Here is a 23,825-nt window from a genome sequence, read left to right as displayed (position 1 = left end):
TTCAATACGCAGCTTATCATTTACCATTTTGAAAGACTTTTGTTGTAAAGATAATACTTTTATCTGGTGACAAATAGCAGTCACAATGATCATTCTGGACCTTCATCTTAGATAAATTCCATCTTCTCTTGGGTTCATACATAGGTTCCCTTAGATATTTCTGAGATACTGTTCAATTATCTCTGCATGTCTGGTGGCCCCCGATGCGTCAGCAAATCTGGGGATACACTGTAGAAAGCTGTGAGGTTACAGACGAGTGAGAGCGGTAGCACCGCTGCCTCAGAGCTTCCGAGGTGTTAGGTTTAGATTGTCTCTGCTGTCAGGGACCCTTATTAATGGAACATGTGTCTTAACTACTGCCACTACCCCAAAAGCTGATGCCATCTGTATGCCCATCATGACCCCTATGTCCTGTACTTCTTAATAGATACAGGAATGATTCACTATTGATAATTATATTGCTATACTTCCATACTGTTGGCAGTGCAGTGGGTGTTCACACCAGCATCACCACAATGATGGGAGTAGCATGTGCTCATACATTGACATAATCATGGCTACCATGTCAGTAGACCACGGTATTGTGGGGCTTGGCTGTAATCTTGTGGGACCTCAGTGTATGTGCAGTTAGCATTGACTGGGGTGTCCGACAGAGCACTCACCACCCTTTGACCTGGGTGTTAGCGTCATCTTCAGCGCTCTCTACCTTCTCTCACTTTTCTTTCTATAATTTGCATTATGTGTATTGGCGGTATTAATCTTCCTGTTAATGCTCATCAGCTCTCATTGCCTTGATTGATCTGTTCTCAGTAATTATTTGTTTTATTTAATAAATGACTGCTGTCACATGTAGTGCTGTTAATGTATTACCCTTATACTTTAGTGTTTTGTTCCTGGGGTAATATTTGACATGTGTTTAATTCTCCCTTTAGCTTGATTTATTCAGTTGTTTATATTATCAATTGATTATAGATGGTAAACATCACTCTTTACTATGTTTGTTGATGATTTCTTATGGTTTTTCTGTCTATCCATACCACCATTTTCATTAAATAATTATCTCTGTCCCACATCTACTGGCTAAGAATCATCCTGTTTTACCAGATACCACTTCTGTAAACAGAAACATCTTATCTGAAATTATCTTTACCTTTGACTAATCAAAAGGCAGAATTAAATGAGCACGTATTTCCTTAGAGACAGATTGGCAGCAGACACAGCCACTGGTCCCAGTGCCATCCAGTCGTCCTTCATTAGTTCAACAGATTGTTACTGAGCACTCAGCTGACATGAAGCTTGGAGGGTCTGATCTTTCTCCTGACAGGACAGATAGAGCTGTTGCAGCCCTGTGCTTCTACTCCAGGCTTGAATACTGACTGACTGACCTAGTGAAGATTTCACTGTCTGCTTATTGGCCCTGAGCTTGACCCGGAAAGGAAGGAAAGCCCAGTGGGGGAACAGTAGCCTAGAGCTCCCCTTTAACTAGCAGCCTTCTGGGAGTAGTGCTCTGACCACCCACAGTTTTTCAACTGCAGCCAGCCTCTGCCTCTGACTTGGTCTTCAAGTCATCCCTGCCCCTGCAACCACATCAGACCTCCTCACAAAGCTGGTAAGAACATTCATTCATCCAGGTCTCCCTGGACCCTTCTCAGGCACATCCCCTCCCCTTGGCTCACCACCTTAGCCATTCCATCCTGACTTCTCGCCTAGATATCTGCTTCTATACAGCGCTATTCATCCCCTATGTGCCTGCCCTCCTCTCTGTGAGGTTTCTAAACTGCACTGGCAACCTGTTCATCTGTGTGGTGTATACCTGGCTAAGAGTAGCCATCAGATAATTTGTTAAGACCCCATGAGAAGCAGAAGAGATTTGAATTTGAACCCAAAACTCCAACCCCTCTCCCCTTTATTTCATAGATTCCACGTAGCTTTTAACTCATGGGAAATTCTCATGTCACACTTCTGCCCTCTCTCCTTCTGCTCTTCCGTCGGAGCAAACTCTGTGCATGATCTCGTGGTGACTTTGCCTTTGTGTGACCTCTTACTGATTCCTGTGTTTTGTGCATCCTCCTCCCTTTCGCCAGTGCATGACATTTAGAGTTCTGCTAATAGATCATTTCAGAGGAAGCACTCCAACCTCCCACTGTGCTCTGCTCCCTTACTGAGAAGTTATAGCTCTAGGTATTGTCCTTCCTCTTGGAATAGCCACCCAAACTCTTCCCTGCTTAGGCCTGAGCTCCCTGCTCCTCCCCTTTGTGTCATGTCCCCTTCCCACTTAGGGATGCTTATAACCATAGCTTTTCCTCAGGCCTGTGGCCAGGCTGTCCTTGTTTCTGGACTGTGCTGGTTAGTTTTATATCAACAAAACTGTATAGTAAGTTGTGTAAATTCTGCAGAAATTGGCATTGCTATGTTTTTGAAGTGATAACAAAGAAGAGGTGTACATGATCAATCTTTGCACAGTTTTGCTTTTGGTATTTGTTTGTTTTGTTGTAGTTTTTGTTTTTGTTCTTTTTATACAGTTTTGTTACTGGTTGGTTGAATCTTTGGATACAGAGCCTTGCAGATATGGAGGACTGACCTACTTTCTACCCCTTGACTTTAAAGTACAGGTCAGAATTTAGACTCTTCCGTTGTTATTTCCTAATTAATTTTACTTTTTAACCTTACCGTGGCCTTGCTCACAAACTTAAGACCTATAGTGACCATAGAACCACTCCTAGAAGCTCACAGCCCATCTGTGGGAGAGTCAAGCCCCTGTACACTGTTGTCGGGGGCATTTCAACTTTGGATCTTCCCTCCCCAGACAGCTCTTTCTCCGTTCACCTTTTTGAGACGGTAAAGCATAATAGAAGCTGTAATTTCATAGTTGATATTGTAATAGATATTGCTCCCAGCTGTTCTTCTGGTGTAAGAGTTCCTAAGTAAATGTTTTGAATTGTGTGTGAATACCCTATGGCAATATTATCACAAAGGGTGCACTTTTATAAATTGAAAATAAAGTAGCTTGGTTACATTGCCATATTTCACAGTACAAGCAGAGGAGTAAGAATAGTGTTAATGAAAAATAGTTCTGTGTTGTAGTTGTAATGGGAGACCAAGAAGTAGACGGATAAGAGACAAGATCTTATCAGAGAACGAATAAATATAAATGTGTATGCTTTAGAAGAACAACCCAAAGCTGGAAAAGTTATGTGCTGGAGGGGGGGCATGTTCAGTGGCAGAATACTGGCCAAGTCTGCCATGGCAGAACCAGGTGGAGTTCTGAAGGGTTGCTGCTGGTGACCCTGTTTCCCTCCCTGGAGGAAAACATTTCTGGACCAAAGCCTACAGCCTCTGCCTGACTGGCTTCAGCAGTGTGCACTTCCACTCTGCTGAGGTGCTGAGCTTCTCCCCAGAACTTCTCTGTGCTTGTGCTGGGTTCTATCTGTATGGGGATGGTGAGGATGTCACAGAGGAACTGTATCCAAGGAACCTTAGAGCAGAAAGTCAGGGACTTTCCAAGAGCCTTTTAAAAACAATCTGTGGCCTGTGCTTTTGGGATGCTGGCATGGAATGATCTCTGCAGCCTCTACCTTGCTAGTCTCATCCTCCTCACTCCACCACAGTATGGCTTAACACGCCTCATATTACTCTTGTCTTGGGCTCAGTTACTATAATGCCATCTTCTGGCATTATAAGACAAGCTGGGCCCCCTGTCTTACGGCCACCCCTTGTGATGGCTCTCCTCCTCTCCTGCCTCTTTATCTTTGACAATGGAGGCCCTCGTATTCCATCTCTGCCTTCTCACATTCTCCCATAATCACCTTAGTAACTGTGGCTTTCACCCTGTGTGTTTTGATGATTCCTGCTAGTTAATCTGTCTCCTGAACCACATCCTCTTCTTTCCACGATCCTTCTGGGCATTTCTGAGTATGTTATGAGCATCTCAAATTGAGCAGATCTGAACTTTAATGCTGCTCCCCACCTAATCTGTTGTACCTTCCCAGCAAGCTTGGCCCTCTTTTCTTTGTCATGGTCCAGATATTCACTGCTTAAACTGGAAATCACACTGATTTCTCCTGATTATGTATGAAGTCGTACAGTCTTGTTCTTTAAAATTTCTCTTAAATACTCCTTTTACTGGTGTCTTTGTGTCTTCACAGTGATGATCTTTGTCAGCTGTGGGGTTTTATCTGGTTTTGCACAATTTCTGTATGTCACTCTACACCAGCTCTTGCTTGTGTTATGCATCCTCCATGCAGCAACCAGGATGTCTTGCTCTGTCCCCAGTCTGACTGTAAAAAGAAGCATAAAGGGTTAACAGAAGCACAATTCCTCCCAAAAGAGCTAAAATTTGCCAAGAGAGTTTGAGTAGGCTATATTTAAATGAATACATTCTGAAGACAAGGCAACTCCAGTAAATAGCATAAGACTATAGATAACTTATGTCCAAGATGTTGCTCTGTTTGTCTATATGAAATATGTTGAATTTGCTTATAAAATCTGGAATTCTAATGAATTTGTTTTCTGCTACTGGGATTAACCCTGGGGCCAAAATTTGAATTTCTTTCCTATCTCATAAAATCTATAGCAAATAAAAAAGGATCATAAAACTAATATTTTATTGTTCTTCAAATATCTGTATTCACTTCACTGCTCTTACTGAATTAAATTACTTAAATTATTTGTTTATAAGGGGGAAAAACAAGTCAACTTGCTTGAATAAAATGTGGATTATGTATAAAACCCTTGAACTTTCTTTTAAATACTTAAAAGTATGCATGTGTCTCATGTGTAGGAGTTTGGATAATCACTGATGTCTCATTAAACACAAATCCTCTGATAAGAAAAGGATTCTGTGCATCAGTATAGACTTACCCTGCATAGTGCATCTTCAGTAGCATTATTTTCCCTTAACATTGTCCTTTGCTGTGCTGGAGTAAACTTCCTTGCATCTGTTCTACAATCTCACCATCATTTCATTTTGTTTCAAGCTCTCAGTAAAAACTTCCAGGCCCCTGGGGTAGAGGGAGGGAGGGAGGGAGGGAGGGAGGGAGGGAGATAGATAGATAGATAGATAGATAGATAGATAGATAGATAGATAGATAGATAGATAGATAGATAGATAGATAGAGTTTTATAGCACATATGAGGCCCTAAGTTCAGTTCCCTAGCTCTGAAAAAAGAAAACAGTAAACAAGAAAAAATTGAAACTCCTGTCTTTTTTCATGTAAAACTGGAGTTAATTTTGTTTTCGGTTTATCTTAATTTATCTTAAACAAGGAATCTAAATGAGGAATCAGGATTGTATGCAAGTATTTTAGATGAAAAAAATTTAGAAAATAAGGAAAGGAAAGGAAAACAAAGACCTGGAATGAGGTTACAAGCATGCGGTCTGCTTAGAGGACAGACCAGGTGACACCGGGATCACCGTGTCAGGTGTGGCTCAGAGCTTCCGGGAGCAACTGCAAGGGAGAATGGCGCTTGGTTATGTGAGTTGTGACTAGAGCGTGGAAAGAGCCAGGTGCTGAGGGAACTGCAACTCAAGTCTTTTCCTTGAAGGTCAGCATCCTCAGCAGAAAAATAGCCAGAGGGTGCATAACAACAGGGTGCTTTCTGAAAAATAAATTTATCATATCACCAACTGAAGTGCTAAGAGAGCACTGAGTGATACGGGTTTCTGGGCCTGCCATCATGCATGAGGTCTCCTCATCAGCTCAAGCAGCTATTCAGCAGATGCCTGGCAGTCTGAACACCAGTTTCTTGGTATCCTGTGATACTGACTAATGACACGCCACAATAATGAATCAATTTACAAACCAAGCTTCAAGCCTCTAGCGTACCCCACAGATAAGGCTTGGGGTATGTAGAGGAATGTATAGAGGAAGTGCCTTTTTCGTAATACTCCACAAATAACATTCTCTTCAGTGTAAATTTTGGCATGTTCCAAATAGCAAAGCCTAAACTTAGCTGAAGGACAGCCCTTCACCTTATTCCTGAGAACTTAGGGACAGAGGACTAGCAGCCCCTAAGAACTGCTCACCTTCAGTTCCATACCATATAGATTTTACTTAAGGGACTATTGTGGTGGGCCATCTATAGTGAGGTTTTTGTTTCTTTATTTGTTAACTTAGGTCTTTTTATTATTTAAGATCTTGAATAAATTTCAAAATAAACCCATGTATAACTCAATAGTTTGAGCTAGAGGCCACAAAGTAAAATTTTTATGATTATATCATAACTATTTCATAACCTCATCGAATGGCACCACCAACTATGGACCAAGTGTTGTGGGATAATCTTTTTCTGAACTGTAATGGTATGTCTCCACCAAGGTACCTTCTGATTGGCTTAATAAAGAGATGAATGGCCTGTAGCTAGGCAGGAGAAAATAGGCAGAACTTCTGTAGAGAGAGAGGAACACTGGGAAGAATCTGAGGCAGCGAGATGTGGAAAGAATTGGACCTAACAGTATGTAGGAAAGGTAACGAGCCACATGGCATAACATAGATTAAAAACAGAATTTAAGGTATAAGCGCTAGATGAGAACAAGCCTAAGCTTCATAACTAGTCTTTGTGAATTATTTGGAAACTGGCAGTCCAAAGAACAACCAACTACATGTGGGGTGCCAAATGAACCATTTATCAAAATTGTTTTATTAGCAATAAAATCTTGGGAGTCGAATATTCGGGTGAAAACCTGGTCAAAGAAGCAATGGAGGAGTGACCAGCTGACCTTCTCTTCATGTTTCCCAGATCAAAGAGCCCACGGAAAGTCCAAGTCCCTCCCTCCCTCTTTTTTGTTCAGCTTGTTTATCTGTATCTGTATTCCTGGCCTCTCTATGGCTAGTACCAGTCAGCTTGCAGCTGGCTCTGCCGATTGATGCAAAGTTAACTTTATTAACACAGAATGTCACAGTGCAAATATCCCACAACAACCAAGTGTTAAAATTCACTAGCCTATGGGACACATTTCTTATTCAAACCACCACAGTCACTTTCAGCTCCCTGTTTCTACCCCACCATGACGGGTTACAGGTACGAATACTCATGCGCATCTGTATATAGGCACTGGGAACTCAAACTCGGGTCCTTATGCCTGTATAGCAAGCACTGGTAGCCCACAGAGCCATCTCACCAGCCCTCTGACCTTATGTTCTGAGGCAAGGTCTGTCACTGAACCTAGAGCTCACTCGTTAGACGAGACTAGCTGGCCATCGAGCTCCAGGAATCCCCGTCTCTGCCCCTCTGCACAGGGTTTACAGACAAACCTGAGGTGGATGTTGGGATTTAAACCCAGGTCCTCATGTTTACGTGGCACTTCACCAACAGAGCCATCACTTGAGCTTCCTCGAGGTTTTTAATACTCAAATACATCTGTGGGAAGGAGGAGTAAACTCCCTTAGACTTTACCGTTTATGTGATAGGCTCCACTTGGAGTTTTCTGTGCAATATAGTAGAATTCTTGTCAGGAGTGTTTTATTACAAGTTGTTGAGGGCCATGATGCAGTTATAGCTCATGACATTTGATAATTCAGATGTCAACCCACCTGAGGAATTATCCTCAGATGGAGGAACCCTGCCTGGCAAAGCCAGCGGGGCCACTGACTCTAAAAACTTGCTTTCATCTGCAATTTTGCTTATGAAATAGCAGCTATGATATCTACCAATTACCATGCATTTTCATGTAATGTGTACATGTAATCTCAGGATTACATCTCAATCTTATGGGCATACATATTTGTGGATGGTAAAAAGGGTGACCCACTCTGTTCTCCACGTTAGTGAGAAATTTAGAAACCTATTCTCTATCATTAACCTTACTGACAGAGCAAGTTGGCCAGACGTGTCCTTCTGGACAGATCACAAACGGAACTTTCACAGATTTTACTTATGAAATTGCAGGCGTCTGACCTTGTAAGACCTAAGCCTTCAGTGGATTTATGATAAATTAGGGCGGTCTTGCAGGTGTCTGGCCTTGTTCTATCTTAGTCCTTCAAGAGACCAATAGCACCTAACTGACTAAATGTCCAGATATTATTAATCATACTTAAGAAAAATAAAATAAAACACGTATTCTTTGCCTTACCTTAGCTCTCTCAATGGTTTAGTTTTCTCCCTTTGTAACCTGTAGCAGCCCCTTTAAAGGACGGCTGGGACCTCCTCACACCTGCAGCTGTGGTCAGCTACAAACTACTGATAAGTTTCGCTACAGATCTTCAAAGAATAGCCTGAGTCCCTGAGAATTTTTTCTTGTAGGTTTTTAGTATTACTAACAGATTACTAATGGATGGATGCATAATCTTGGGAATGTGTTGTGCCAGAAGAAATAGATTGAGAAGAAATCAGATGGAGCAGGAGAAGAAGAAAGAATGTAGAGTAATTGGAAGAGAGAATTGGAATTAAAATTGAGTCAGAATTAGAGCAAAGAAATTATAAACAATTAGAGAGGAATAAAGAACACATGAATAAAAAGAATGTGTGAGAGAAGATTCTTTTCCTATAGCAGTCAGACAGTAGTTCCTATGCTTATTGTGGCTTCTCTTTTGGAACCCTGAGAGAAAGCCCTTAGGACCGGTCCTGGAAGGTTTTCAATAAATTCTTCCCCTGCTCGTCTTCGCACTTCACACTTCACACTGGCTGCCTTCATTATAACTTCATTGCTTCTTCTATGTCTCTTCCCTAAACAAAGCATGTTTTTCAGTATCCAGTAAGTGTTACGATCTGAAAATCAAGTCACCCTTATCCTAAGATACTTTCCAAGAAGTGAGCAGCCCAAGTGAGCAGAACTGGGAGGTCACTGTGATAACTGGCTATGGCCAGGCCCCTTTAAAAATGATGAGTTCTAAAAAGAGAGAGGCTCTTTTCCCATTGGATAAAGAATGTCAATCCTGTAGCAGAATAAGGAGATTTAAGTCTATGTTAATCAGAGTTCTAGACTGCATGGTTTTTTTTTTTTTTTTGGTTTTTTTTTTTTTTTTTTTTTTTTTTTGATCTACCATACACATTTTTGTGTGTGCTTTGGTAGATAACTACCAAATGCCATTCAGTGTTACTTACTGTTGCTATGAGTGGGAGGAAATAGTAATTCGGGGATAGGAGGTGGGGGTGTTTTTTGTTTTTGTCTTGTGTTTTGTCTTTAAGAAAGGGTCTCTTGTAGCCTATGCTGGCATCAGATTTGCTATGTAGCAAAAGATGATGCCCTTTTTCTCCTCCTCCTGCCTCTACTTCCCAAGTGCTGCCATTGTAGGTGTGCAACACCACCACTAGTTTATGTGGCTGGGGTCAAGCCCAGGGCTTCATGCATGCTTAGCTAGCATTTTATGAGCTGATCTACATTCCAGCTCAGTAATAAAATTTTCAAATAAAAAATTCAAATGCAAATACTTACTTGGATATCTTTACGTCTTAAGAAGTGAGATTAGACCTTGACCTAAAGCACATACTAGATGTTTCATATATAAATTATGGATATAAGTCTGGTGGTGGTGGGACATACCTTTAATCCCAGGGAGACAGAGACAGGTGCATCTATGGAAGCTTGAGATAAACTTGATCTACAGAGTGAGTTCCAGAACAGCCAGAGCTACACAGAAAAACCCTATCTCAAAAAAAATATATGTATGGAAATAATATAATATATGGAACATTTTTTGATCCACTTCCAAGAAACACATAGTTATTTATGTTATCAGTAAGCAAACAAACAGTTAAATGACAGTATAGTATCCAGGTCAAAATAGCAATCTCCATGCGTGGTACATGTTAGTATGTCCTACCCATCTTCAAGAGATGAAGAGGTCAATTTGGTTTGGTATGGTTTGGTTGGTTTGGTTTGGTTATTTCACAGAAGGTCTAGCTGTAGGCTAGGCTGGTCTTGAGATGTGTGTTTTCCTCCCTCAGCTTCCCAAGTACAGGGATTATAGGTGTATACCATCTTGTCTAACAGCCAATGGTATTTGTAAGTTGATAGATCTTGGAAATGAATAAAACTCTAGAGATTCCTTTTTTTAGAGGATAGGCAAAATTAAAGCAATCCAATGGCTACTAGATTTTGTGTTTAAATCCAGGTATTTGTGTGTCTTTGTATAACCCTTACATATAAAATTGAGAGCCCTTCATCTCCATAAAGATAATTAGATGGGTGCTCAGTAGTGAACCCAGGACCCTATAAATGCTAAGCATGTGACCTGCCACTGAGCACAGCCCCACCCTCAGTATTCAAGAGCTGAGAGAACAGACACCCAGTTTGTACCCTGCAACCCTTTCAATGCCAGGACAATGGGGACACTCACCTAGACTTTGAGCATACTATTTACTAGATTGTGATGGATGTGTTGCTCCTATGGATGCCACTGTTGGAATCTCCACAGATGGTCTCATCCACTCTCTGGAAAGATTGCCTTGTCTCATGTGCATCTCCTCACTTTCCACCTTTCTTCTGAGCCCTCTTTCTCCCATTCTCTTTATGGATTCTCCCATGTCTACTCTTCTGTAATGGTAGGACATCTCCAGGGCTCCAGCCAAGGCCAGCTTCTCTTTGACATGTACTGTTTTCACTGGGAAAGTTCTTCTGGCCTTCGGTTACCTCACACTTCGTGTCAGTAAATTAGACATACCACCAGCCTGTATCTCCACCTGAGCTCTGGAGACTGCCGGACTGGACACAGTACTTGTTGCCCCAATGTTAGTAGTGTCTCCAGGATCTTGGATTTCTGGGAAGATATGTTCGAAACTGATCACTGATTGCATATAAAATCGATTACCTCAGGGAGGCAAAGGCAGACAATCTCTGTAAGCTCAAGGCCAGCTTGGTCTACAGAGTGAGTTCCAGGACAGCCAGGTATACACAGAGAAATCCTGTCCAAAAAAAAAAAAAAAAAAAAAAAAAGAGGAAGGAAGAAAGAAAGTCTGTTGCCTAAAGGGCCAAAATAAAAAGGAACAAGTTTTCACTTCACACATTTAGATCTGTGACTTTTTTTTGAAAATGTTTCTCTCAAAAGCAAAGTGTCTTAGTTTATGTAGCCACTTCTCCAGTGTTGAACATGTAATTTTTTTCTACTTTTAATGAAATATATCTATAATGAACATTATGCATATAACTTCTTCCAGGTTACTTGCAAGGGCTAGGTCAGCAAAGGTGGGTTTCACAGGCTAAGCTTGAGGAGTTAATTATCCATTATTGTGCTGCAGTATCAGTTCGTATTCCCACCGGCAAGGTGACTGGTTCCTTGACTTTGCTAAATATGTTAAGTGAAGAACAGAAAAGCAGTGTTTTGAGTATGTATTTCTTGGATGAGGCCTAGGGCGGGCCATTCATACAGCTTTATCTTTCTAGATTCAGTCTCTGTGTACCCTCCTATAAAGCTTTGTTTCATGCTTCTTACTCATTGCTTTACCATGGTCTTTACTGTTGTCTTTTTGCTTGGCTTAATATTTGAAATTTATTCAAGTGCAGGATATTACTCCTATGTCATATTTGTTTGTAACGGACTTAGGTCTTTATAAATGAATTGAGTTTGCTCAAAATCTCTGGCAAACGAACACTTCACGTACACAGAACTAGCTAGCCTCAAGCAGAGAACTGAGGAAAAGGCATGTTTTCCCACATGACTGGTGATTGGCCCATATAGAACGTGCTAGAAGGAATGGAAGATGATCCAGAGTCTTTGATTAAACCATTTGACCCTGATCTCCAGATAGTGGAAGACAATGAGAGAATTCTGAACCGAGAAGTATAGTAGGTTTTATTCATAGCTACCCCAGAACTCAGAAACTTGACATTGGTCCCTAAAGTGTATTTTCTCGTGGTAATTTAGCTACCTCACTCTACAACCCTTCCGCTGTCATTGCTTCCTTTTGAAACAATTAAACCCAGTTGTTTCACTTGTGGTGCTTATATCAACAGCTCTTTCCCGCTGAGCCACTTGTCTTTGTAGGGCAGGCTCCACACTTGAACGGCTTGTAGGAGCACTTGATGGTGTTGAGAGTGAAGAAGACCTTTTTAAGCTCTTCCTTGCCAGAGATGTTTCTATTACACCTTTCAAATGAGTGTCAGTTTGTTTTGGCTTAGCCAGGCACTTATCAAATACTGGATAGTTTATTAACCTTGGCTGGAATGACTTAGAATTGAAAGATAATCACCTGAGTTCAGAGCCCAGTGCTGCCACACACTGGACCCAATCTCTCTGAGTCACAGTATGTGGGACTTAAATTAGAAAAGGGATATCAGGTGCTGTATACGTCATGGTACTGTATGCTGAACATTAATGCTTTATCCTTCTGGAGTGTCACACGTGAGGAGCAGCCTTTCTCTTTGGATATTAAAATTTCACATCTGTCCCATTCACTATCTTCTATTTTGAGTTCTTGCTCCTTTAAAAGTATTGTCTTTTCTAACCTTGGACTTGGCAGTTGAAGTAAATATCTTAGTATTGTTTTAATCTTGATGATTCTTTTCAGGGTTTTACACTCAACTCTGGGACATTTCCTTTCGTTATAGTTTTAATTTCCTAAACAGTTTGGTTTGTTCATCCTCAGTATTCATGTTGTGTACCTTTGCCTTATTCTCAGGGCTTTTTTTTTAATGTATGCTTTACTAACTTACTTTGGCCTTAGTGTCCTGAGTGCTGGTATTAAAGGTATGCATCACCACACCCATCTAAAACTTGTGCTTTTACCTAGTAAAAATACATAAATGAAAAGGAAGGAGAGAGGAAGGAGAGTAAAACCAGAGTGAGGCAGGGTTAAAATAACTGGTGGATAGTTTTCCCACGACATGAGAGATTATCTAGATTGTGTTGACCTTCCACAAACTGATCGTTTGAAATATATGCACATAACTGGGAAAGAAATTACCTATGCAAAAGCATCTTGTGGTTCTGAGCCAGTGAGTATCTTTTCTTAGAAAGGAAAAAGAGAAGGGCACCATCATATTGTCATTTCAAAGGTGTGTATAGGTGTTGAACAGAGATTTCTTTTTTTTACTCTGTGTGTGTGTGTGTGTGTGTGTGTGTGTGTGTGTGTGTGTGTGTGTGTGTGTGTGTGTGTGGTATTAAGGAAGGTGGCTCACAGTTCCTGTATGGAGGTCAGGGGCAATATTGTGGGATTGATTCTCTCTTTCCACTTTTATGTGAATTCCAAGGATCCAATTCAGACTGGCAGGCATGAATAGCAAATACCCTTACCTACTGAGCAATCTCACCAGCTGACTTTGGCATATTAAATTCTGAGATATAGAGCTGAATTTCCTTATTTAAGGCCTTTGGAAAGCTGAGGAGATTTTTTTTAAAAAAAAAAAAGTGTAGAGCAAAATATTCTAAATTCAACCTTGAGCTTAATTGGTATAAATTGTAGAGCACCTTGAACAACTCTCTTGTTTTCTTAAACTTTGGTGGGGGAGGGGGAACTTTGCATTTATTTCCATTCTGTGCGGTACTCTTTTAGGTGTTCTGAACCAGTTACCCATTCTTAAAGGAAAACAATAATCAAGGTATCGGTGACTCTCATAGGCTGTGGTGTTCTCACAAAAGTTCTGATAAATCCTGAATTAAAGCTGTGGATGAGGGATGTGGGCAGAACTCAGCAGTCAAGCAGCAGCCACAAGAAAAACATGACACCTGGAAATCAGGTCCTGTTACATAACCAGTTTTGCATGTACATTGAAATATTAGAATTAAGTTGGGCAGTGGCGGCACACACTTTTAATCCCAGCACTTGGGAGGCAGAGGCAGGCAGATCTCTGAGTTTGAGGCCAGCCTGGTCTACAGAGTGAGTTCTAGGACAGCCAGGACTACATAGAGAAGCCTTGTCTTAAACCCTCCCAAAAATATATTAGAATTAAGCAAAGAATGTTGATGCGTGCTTTTAATCTCAACACTGCGGAGGCTAAGCTAGAAGAATTGCAAGTTCTACGCCAACTGGCCTACATGTAGAATTAAAATTTTATGCCTTTTTGATTTCTATCAACATAAAAAAGAAGGTGCTTTAGAGGAGAAAGTTGTTGTGCTGAGGAACAGAGAGACACTGTGTCATAAAAGTACATTGGAGATGCCCGTGGGCCTGCTTACCCAGCTGTCATCTAATGGGCAGGAATTAGAAGGCTGATCACTGTCCTTGTCAATGCATATGAAATGCATCATTTGTCCTCAGAATTCCTGATTAGTGTCTGTACAGTAAAGCATCAATTATCCATGTAAATAGAGGAAAGCCAGACATGCATAACTCCAAAGAGCCTGTGATCTAAGGAGCATTTTAGCAAGTTTGCCATCTGTATGTGGCTTGTTTGGGAAAGACTACTTTCCTGAAGTTGTTTGCTTAGCCATCCTAGAACAGACAAGCAAAGATCAAACTGGGTTATCTGTAGGAGAATATTTAACAGTTAATTCTAGAGAAAAAATTCTTTAAATTCATTTAAAAGCAGAACCTCATACCTATTAACATCTTTTCTTTTTCTTTTTTTTTTCTCTGAATTCATTAGAATGTATGCTATCAGGAGGATAAGAGATGCCTTCCGAGAAAATAAGAGTGTAAAGGATCCTGTAGAAATTCAAACCCTGGTGAATAAAGCCAAAAGGGACCTTGAAATAATCCGCAGACAGGTAAGATTGTCCAGTGACAGACTGCTTTTCATCATGCATCTTCAGCTGTGACATTCTTTCCTTGATTGGCTATCACTGCTTTGGTGTTTGTGATTTACACTCAGGATGGTGAGGCACTGTCCTCTTTCCTAATGCAGACATGCAAGATGAACTATCCTGTCACCAGATTAAGGGACATCCTACAGGAACATACCAGGACCTGCTTCTTCTGGGAAACTGAGGTCTCATGTTTTGCTAAAGTTGATGCCTTTAGTTTGAGAAACTGGGAAAAACTGCTTTTTAATCCAAGTATTTTTAGGATGTACTCTACATGGCTATGAATAGAATGGTTTATAAGCATGAGTTATGTTACCATGGGAGGTGTGTTTGCAGGTGCAGGGTACAGAGAACATCTGCTTACATGCTAACCTACACGGGCCCCAAGAGGTTTCTGATTTCATTCTGCATCAGCGCCAGGAGTCACTCTGACTCAGCCTTGTTTTTCTAGAGCTTTGTAAGGCAAGTCTCGTACTTGTGGCAGCATGGTCGTGTGAAATGCCTGTCTTCTGAAGTAATTCAAGTGTCAAAGACTGATGTAGTCTTCTATTGATTGACTTTCTGCCCTAAACTTCCCATTTCACTTTTCTTCAAATTGGCACAGCTCAATTTCTCTTTTTACCTGTTTTCTCTCATAAAAGAAATATATTCATGAAGTGTGGAGGGGGGTACATTTCCAAAGTTCTGTTGTGTTCTGGAGCAGGATTTGTGGGTCCCCCACTTAGGAGATGCCTGCTTGGCTGACATTGCCTCTGATTCAGTCTTTCCCTGGCTCTTTTCACAATTGTCTCAAAGTAGAAGTTAAACAAAAAAAAAAAAGATATTAAAAAATGAAATTTACATTTTATGTCAAGATTAAATCTTTCTTTTGACTACATAATGGAGCACTCTCTTCAAAAGTAGCATCAGACTCTGATAATCCTGAGTCCCACACTTGTTTTATCAGAGAATAATAAAGCCACATTTGGACATGCCTAGGAAATGATCATCAGCTAAAGTCTCTGGTGATTTGATCATTTCATGGGATCCTCTAGCAGTAGAACTTAGGAAGATAAGCAGCTTGAGTCTATATATTACATAAATGCACAATGATTTGGTTCTTCAGCGCTTTCTCTGTGTAGAAAATTAGCAAGCATGTTAAGAACACAAACGGCATTGGAAAGGGAACTTATAAGTATTCTCTGCCACCATTTCTCACGTCCAGTTTTTGTCTGTATTACCTCCTGGTTTGTGTAGATGGAGTTTCTGTCCAACCCGGTCCCGTAGCTATTCAGTCCAAAATAAGCACACACAGGATTACATTAATTATAAACTGTTTGGCCTATTAGCTTAGGTTTATTATTAACTAACTCTTAACAACTTAACCCATTATTCTTGTCTGTGTTAGCACGTGGCTTGGTACTTTTTATCAATGAGGCATTCTCATCTTGCTTCCTCTATATCTGACTAGTGACTGCAGACTGAGCCTTTCCTCTTCCCAAAGTTCTCCTAGTCTGGTCACTTCCTGCCTGGTTACTGGCCAATCAGTGTTTTATTAAACCAATACAAGTGACAAATCTTTATAGGGTGCAAGAGTATTATACCATAGAAGGTTTGAAATACTAAAACTACTCTCAGAAGTCAGGGTTGGAGTCATGGCTTTAATGGTAGAACACTTGACAACTCTGTGCAAAGCTCATTAGTTCTAGCCCCAAAACTACCAAAAGAAAACAAACAGAAAAAGAAAAAGACTAGACAGAATGTGGCCTTCAGCCAACATTCCCAGTGAATATACACTGAAAACAGGCTGCAAAAACAGGAGAAATGAATGGTGAGTAAGAGAGGAAACTAGATTGTCTTACCTCTGTGCATTAGCCATTGTCATTGCTGTCACTTTCCTCAGTGTGTCTCTGGGTTCTGTTCACACACTAGAGTGATCTTTATCCAAAGAAAGTATTGGACTGAGTCACTGTCCTGCTGAATGCCCCCAGAGGCTTCAAAGAAGCACCTTGACAATAAAACATGAAATTCTCAAGAGGTCCTCAGGCCCTTCACTGCTCTCATCCCCTCACCCAGAGGAATCCAGCCAGACTCCTAAGGTACGTTTTTCCTCTTTGGCCACACTGTTTAAAGCAGCTGTCTGCCCCTTATTCCTCACAGCACTCATCAGCACCTTACATACTGGTACCAGAGCCTCATCTGTTTTGTCCCACGCCATGAAGGCAGCATCTGCACTGGGTCACAGTCACTGCCTTCACAAGAGCCTGTCTGCACTAGGTCCAGATTTGGCCTACCAGGTGTGAGACTTAACCCTCAGTGCCCGGTGCAAAGTACACATGAGGATAGTGGAGTTGTGGCAAGCATCACATAAGGTAATATATGAAAAGCCCCTGAAATGATATTAGTGCATGATAAGTATTTCCATTCTTATCTACCATGTAAAGAACAGGCTCACATACAACTGACTCCCAGGGTTTCTGAACAAAATGAAAATATGCAGTTTGTCCCAAGATCACCTCAGGCAAAGTATCTATGCTACAAAAATTGTCATGTTTTCAACTCAGAACCCAAGACACCTAGAACTTACTCTTAGAAAGCCTAAACTGTGAAACGATGGGGGAGATTTCATGAGGACCTTGAACTATCACAACCATGAACTGTGATCTTTCCTATCAGTCCCTCCTCCTGGAGCTGGTAGACCTCAGGTACCCCAGGTTGTATACCAATTCCGTCGTAATTTCTCTCAGTTCTCCGAACCAGAAGCCATGAACACCAGCCCAGCTGCCATATACACTGATTCTAAAGGCAACACCCCAGGTGAAATCCCCCCACCTCATATAATGTAGCTTGCTACTTTACTTGATCACCCTTCTCAGGACAGCTTCCTCTGTCACTTCAGTCATACTGGATATTATGAGGCCACCAGACACCAAGTAAGATTTTGCAATGTTTAAAGAACTCTCCAAACAAAAACCAAGGTTTCAGGAAAGTTGAATTCTTTTTCCAAGGACAAAAGGCCACACATAGGCTCAGAGCTCCTCAGTCTTTAGCAAAGTCAGAAGTTCAAGGACATTATTAGCTCTTGAGTCAGTAGAAACTAATAGATAAAAGTCATGCTGCCTTTTTGTTCCTAGAATGGTAAGCATATCACTTACCTAGCTCAGCCCCTATTCAGGTCATTCTCTCTTTCTCCATAGTCTTCATGTGCAGGATATTGAATATTCATTGTGACAACATTGAGGGATTCAAAGTGGCACCAGCATTTCTTAACCTTCACACAGCTGTAATGATTATTCTCATTTTGGGAAGAAGCAGATTGTTTTTCTTTCGCAGTGAACAAGTCAGCCTCTTGCTTCTTTTTTATAATTATGACCCCACATGCACTTGTTTTTCCCTTGGCATCCTTAGGCCAACTTTCTTTCTGAAAATTGCACTCTGGTGTGCTAGTCTCAAATCTCTTAGCTGTATGCACCATACTGTATATCAGAGCCAGCAAATATATTCCTCCACCTTCTGCTAAACTACCATTCTATCCATATGAGATGGTTCTGGGAAGACACGCTGGCCCAAGCAGTAAGTTCTGGAGTAGTCCTCATAAATCTGCCTTCCCTGTGTATTCTTCAGGGAGGGTCAGAAAGGTTGGGTAAGATTTAGGGTATGCACCAGATAGAGCCAGGAAGATGTACTGTGGATCCGCCTGGGTGAGGAGCTCACAGGCAGCTGGACAGCAAAGAATTGCCCATCTTTCTACCTTAGGCAAGCAGCAAGAAAGTCAGCCAGATTCTGTCGTGGGTTTTTCCCTGCTAAGGAAATTCCAGAATTCCTTCTGGTACTACTTATAAGGCATTAACTACCATTGCTATCACTTAATCATCCTCATCGATGGCAGTCTGCAGTTTGCCACACTCGATGGTGGATTTTCTTGCTTTTGTTGTTCATTTTTTAGACAGCATCTCACTATATAGCCCAGATGTTAGAATTATAGGTGTGTGCCACCACACCTACCTGCCCCTCTTTTTGTTAAGGGAACATAATGTGGAATACCTTGTTGTAGGTTATTACTTGCCTTGTACTAGCCTTTGCTACTCTGGGTGGCAAAATACCACCAGCGTCTCTAACACTTGGGGCCTTCTTTCCAGTGACATTCATGAAGATCATGTGTTCATCAAAGAGGAAATAGTTTTTTAAGTATTGTGAATTAAAGTTTGACCTTGTTCTATATCTGGCTTGATCACCACATGCCTGTGAGCAAAACAGAGTAAGAGACTGTTGGGAATGGACACCAGGATGAACAGTCAGCCAGGCTTAGGGGTCTGTATTATATGCATGCATATGATCATGATTTCAGGAATTTCCAGCCATGTCTTGACTGATGGTACCACTGCTTGAAACTTGAAAAAATGAATTCATCTAAAAAAAAATCATCCCATGGTTTCAGGGATTTTCATTTCAATCCTAAGAATTTTAACACTTCTGCATGAAAACTAGTGAAAGCCAAGCTTGAGTCTTTTTTTCTTTTTTAAAATTTTTTTTATTGATTTTTATTGAGATATACATTTTTCTCTGTTCCCCTCTCTTCCTTTCCCCTTCCCTTCTACGCTCTCCCATGGTCCCTATGCTCCCAATTTACTCAGGAGATCTTGTCTTTTTCTACTTCTCACATAGATTAGATCTATGTATGTCTCTCTTAGAGTCCCCATTGTTGTCTAGGTTCTCTGGGATTGTGAATCATAGGCTGGTTTCTTTGCTTCATGTCTAAAAGCCACTTATGAGTGCGTACATATGATATGTGTATGTCATGCCAACAGGGGTCATTAGAGTGAAAAGACTCTCCAGTTCTGGGTTCTCCCAGAGCAGAAAGGCTTGGTAACAAGTCTTTCACAGATCTTTCATGTAATGTGGTGAACTAGATGAGTCTGTGATTTGTAGGGAAGAAAAATGTTAGGTATGGAGATGTTTCTGGCCACTAGCTTCAGCACTGCTGAAATTAGCACTAAAAGGTGTCAAAAAGTACTTGGTAACCTATCAAGGACAGTGAGGAAAGACAGCCACCAGAAAAAGAGTTTCTCTTAATAGCCAAGTATTAGTATGAAGGAATACATTAGTACTATTGCATACAACTGGAAATGTTCACTTTATGTCCACATAATGTCATGATAACAATCTTAGCATCAGCTTTCTAGTAGTCATTACTTTCTGCTCCAGTGTTTCTTCTTAAACTTGTTTTCTTTAACTATGCAATTCAGACAGTAGAAGGGTTAGCATTTCAAACCTATTGTAGAAGTCATTAAGTGCAGACAGATGTGCTCCATTAAAGATACAGGGGGCTGGAATTTAGTTACTCTGAGCACATATGCATACAAGGTGAAGAATTTTCAGTGTTTCTTAGTATGCACTTAATTATTTCTATAGGCCACTAAAAACAAATTAAGTTGCTCAATTTATGAGTATTTTGAGTGGTAGTAAATGAATTTCAAACCATACATGTTTGCTGCTTTGCTGCTATTTCTAAAGACCATTCAAGAGCAATGCTCCCCAGGAGCTGAGTGTGCTACTGTGAACTGAGCAGCCGTTACCTGAGACAGCATCTGTCCCTGTCTGCACCAGTACCCTGGGTGGTGAGGAAAGCAAGAATAAAGGTGAAATCTACCTAATAATTCCCATCCTTACAGAACACCTGTGAAAATGGCAGGATTATTTTAGGAGAATATAATGGCAGGAGAAAAGAGTGCAGCCTGTGTCTTTCACATGCATGCATTTAGCTTAAGTACCATTGTAATATTTGGAGAATTTCAAAAGGGTACTTATCTGTGGTTTTGGTGGACTAAAGGAAGGTTGATTCGTACATTAGGGATAATTGTAACATATAGTAAAAGAATTGTACACTGTCTACAAAAGTCAAAAGGTAACGAAAATGTCTATTGACAGATGGGTAGATATGCGGCCTGTACCTACAGTGGACTGAGTCATCCCTACTAAACACAGCTACACCTGAGGATGGGTTGCCTTGTGAAGTAAACCAGTCATGAAAGCACAACTGTGTGAAGGCATTGTGAAGCACTAGTCAGAGTCATAGAAGCAGAGACAGAACGGTTACCATGGGCCCAAAGAGAAGTTGTTCATAGGCACACAGTTTTGATTTCAGAAGATGAAAATACTGAGATCTTCCTGATAAAACTCTGAACATAATTAACACTATTAAACTGTACACTTGAAAATAATTAGGATAATAAATTTATGTTAGGTGTTTTTTCACAATTAAAAATGACCAAAGTAAATTTCAGCTAGCCATTTAATTTTAATTAGAAAGATGAAAATCAAATGTTTTATGTACATGTATTTGAGAGTAGGAACCTGAAGTCATTTGAAGCATGAACTAGTGAATTTATGTCTCTGAGTCTTCAGTTTGCTTGTTGGGAAAAACAAAACAATTATACTCCAATTTCTACAGCTACTTAGAGTTCTCAGCTTTTATGATTCCCATAAATATCTGTCCCCTCCGTCTCTGCAGAAACTACTGATACATTTTCAAGTAAACTTATCTGTGCTGAGATCTCACTGCACATAATTCACAAAGAACTTAATTCTGCTGAGTTTAGCCTGTAGGTGAGCCAAGTTGTACACCAATATTTATTCATCATAAATTTCAAAGTCTTGTCTTGGTATAATACTTCTGCTACCAGAACTGCCAGCATCTCTGTTGTTAGCCTTCTTTTTATTTCTCAGAAGAATCATAGTAGGACTGTAGCAAATATAACTGGACTGTTTTCTTGCCAGAAAATGAAACAATAGTTAAAAGTATAGTACAGACTTGCAGACAAGACAAAAATTAAAATGTTTTCCCAAGCACTTCCTGAATGGCAATACTAATTTCTTCTTGGTCCTTCCTGTCCCTGTAACCTGACTGGCTTCTCAACTATTTTAAACGCACTTGCTATCTCAGTCAAAAGCATTGTGTATTTTGCAATTTTTCATGCATATTTCCTTTCTTTTTATGTTTATTGGACACCTGCCCCATGCCACATAATTGATAAGCTCTATGAAAACAGATTTGAGATGGATTATGAGGTCCATCAGAAATTTGTAGAAGTTATTTTTCATTGGGGTTCTTCTCAGATCTAGATTTTTTTTCAATTCCCTCATTCAATACAACAGAAGCAGAGTTTAAAATCCTATCCTGGTTGCTGGAGAAATGGCTCAGCCAGTAAGTGCATTGACTGCTCTTGCAAAAGGCCCAAGTTCCATTTCCAGCACCCATATAGATGTTCACAACATATGTTAACTCAATTGCCAGGGAATCCGTTCCCCTCTTCTGGCCCATGTGGGTACCTGGCATGCACACAGTGTAGACATAAATCAGGGAAAACATACATCCATGTAAAATAAAAATCTTTTTTTAAAAAGCCTACCTTGGCAACATTTTCCCTATGCCTAGATAGATCAACTGAGATTAGCTCCAAGTATCGATCTTCACTTAAAAAGTGACAGTAAAGCAGTCAGCAGCAGAGGGGATGGCCGCACTCTGTCTTGGACTGCAATAAAAAGCCTCACAGATGCAACATGAATTTATATACAGTGACCAGAATTGCACCCAACCTGAACCCTGTGTCTTTTGGATATATGGAGCTTTTCTTTATGAATGAAAGAGTCCCCAGTCCCCTATTGAAGTTTAAGAAAACAGAGCAGCAAGAAGGGTTGTTTAGTTTTATAGCTTGACCTATATAGAACATTCCTTTTTTTTTCCTGTTTGTTCAATATATAGCTGCTCTGAAGCTATAAAAATATCTCTTCAGTGAGAATTTAGACTAATTTGCTGCCTCCCTGCTTTCTGTAGGAATTTCCAGTTAAGCCTGAAGTCTGAGACAGCTTCGTAATTCGGCATTCCGGTAAAGGACATGCTTCTCATCTGCTTCAGGTTGCTTAGATGCTAGATTCCTCCAAAATGGACAAGCATGCAACAAGACTCCCTTTCCTGTCTGGAAGAAGGTTGCTTTCTTGTGCAGCAGTGGTTCTTTAGACCGTTCCACAGAGAGAGGGCTCTATATGGATGCTGCTGCTGCTGCTGTATCTAGAAGACTTGGCTGGGAATTTCACTAGGGAATTTTTATAACGCTGTCCATCCATCTGCCTCCCGTGTAAGTCACCAGAGCCATGTCTCCTGGTGTTCCATGAAGAAGTCTTTGCACAGGTGTATCCTGGAAGCAGTACTCTGTGGTGAGGATTGCAGACTCATAGGCAAGAATCTCAGCCTCAGGATCTGGTGCAAGCTGCTTGTCTACCACTTCCCTTCATCCGTAAAGTGGCAGGGTCATGTTGAAAGAAGGTGGTGCTGTGGTGATGTGAAGCAGAGCGTGTCAGATGGGGGAACACGAATCAAATAATCCCACACTAGCTCCGAATGGGGTATACTAAGGTTTTTTTGTTTTGTTTTGTTTTGTTTTGTTTTTTGTTTTGTTTTTTTATTAAAAGGAAACTCATGGATAACCAGGAAACAAAAGGAACAGGAATCCATGGAGAGGGGCGGGAGGAGGGAGACAAGGGCAGTCCCACTGGCCCTTTGGTACCCAAAGCCACGCCCCACCTGGTCCTGCCTCTCAAAGGCCTTTGGCTGAAGGAGGTTCCTTGTCAGTGATCTGTTGAGGTGCTTCCTGGTGCCACTCTGTGTGCAGAACCACACAGCACTTGGGTACGTTGTCTTGGTTCTCATAAAAGCTTTATGGAAAAGACATGTTATCCTCATGTCTTAGAGAGGAAAGGTGAATTTTTAGGAGAAAGGGACCCACACATTCCTACCATTCTCACTGTTAAGCCAGCTTTCAAGAAACCTGACACTTTGGGTGGCCTTCTCATTTAAAAAAATAATAATGCATTATTTTTTCATACAATATACCACAACTGCAGCCTCCCCAACTTCCCAACTGCCCCATATCCCAGATCCACTGCTCTTCCGTTTCCCTTCAGAAAAGAGCAGGCCTCCCAGTAATACCAACTGAACTCAGGCTAAAATATGTACCAACATCCTCTGGAAACGGCAAAGCTATTGACTAGTGAATAGTGCCACCATAACTAACCCACACCCATTTTAATCCCACCCTGGCTGAGATGTGACCATTTCCTTTACCAAAAAGGAATCTTCTGGAAAAAGAGTCCTTGCCCCGCCACCACACTCACACACATTCTACACTCAGGGAAGCTGGAAAGAAAGGTAATGTCAGCTAAGTTCCAACA

The 23,825-nt window shown here is 40.9% G+C and overlaps 1 protein-coding gene across 3 annotated transcripts in view; it reads left to right on the top strand.

Annotated features, from left to right (window-relative positions):
- Lyrm4 (LYR motif containing 4) overlaps positions 1–23,825 on the top strand; it is an 83,907-nt gene that overhangs the window by 4,691 nt on the left and 55,391 nt on the right. The window contains exons 2-3 of one of the 3 annotated variants that reach the window (XR_005285807.2): positions 14,462–14,582; positions 16,530–16,696. Coding sequence is in view for 2 of the 3 variants with exons in the window: in XM_038333517.1 (XP_038189445.1) it covers positions 14,462–14,582; positions 14,720–14,803 (205 nt within the window). In the remaining variant the exon portion in view is untranslated. Of the gene's footprint in view, positions 1–14,461; positions 14,583–14,719; positions 14,804–16,529; positions 16,697–23,825 lie in introns of all 3 variants that reach the window. The other 2 variants (XM_038333517.1, XM_038333516.2) reach the window with 2 other exon arrangements.

This window comes from Arvicola amphibius, chromosome 6 (genome assembly GCF_903992535.2).
Source record: "Arvicola amphibius chromosome 6, mArvAmp1.2, whole genome shotgun sequence".
NCBI classification, from domain to species: domain Eukaryota; kingdom Metazoa; phylum Chordata; class Mammalia; order Rodentia; family Cricetidae; genus Arvicola; species Arvicola amphibius.
Note: the sequence above shows the minus strand (reverse complement) of the source record. Positions and strands in the feature narration are given on the sequence as shown.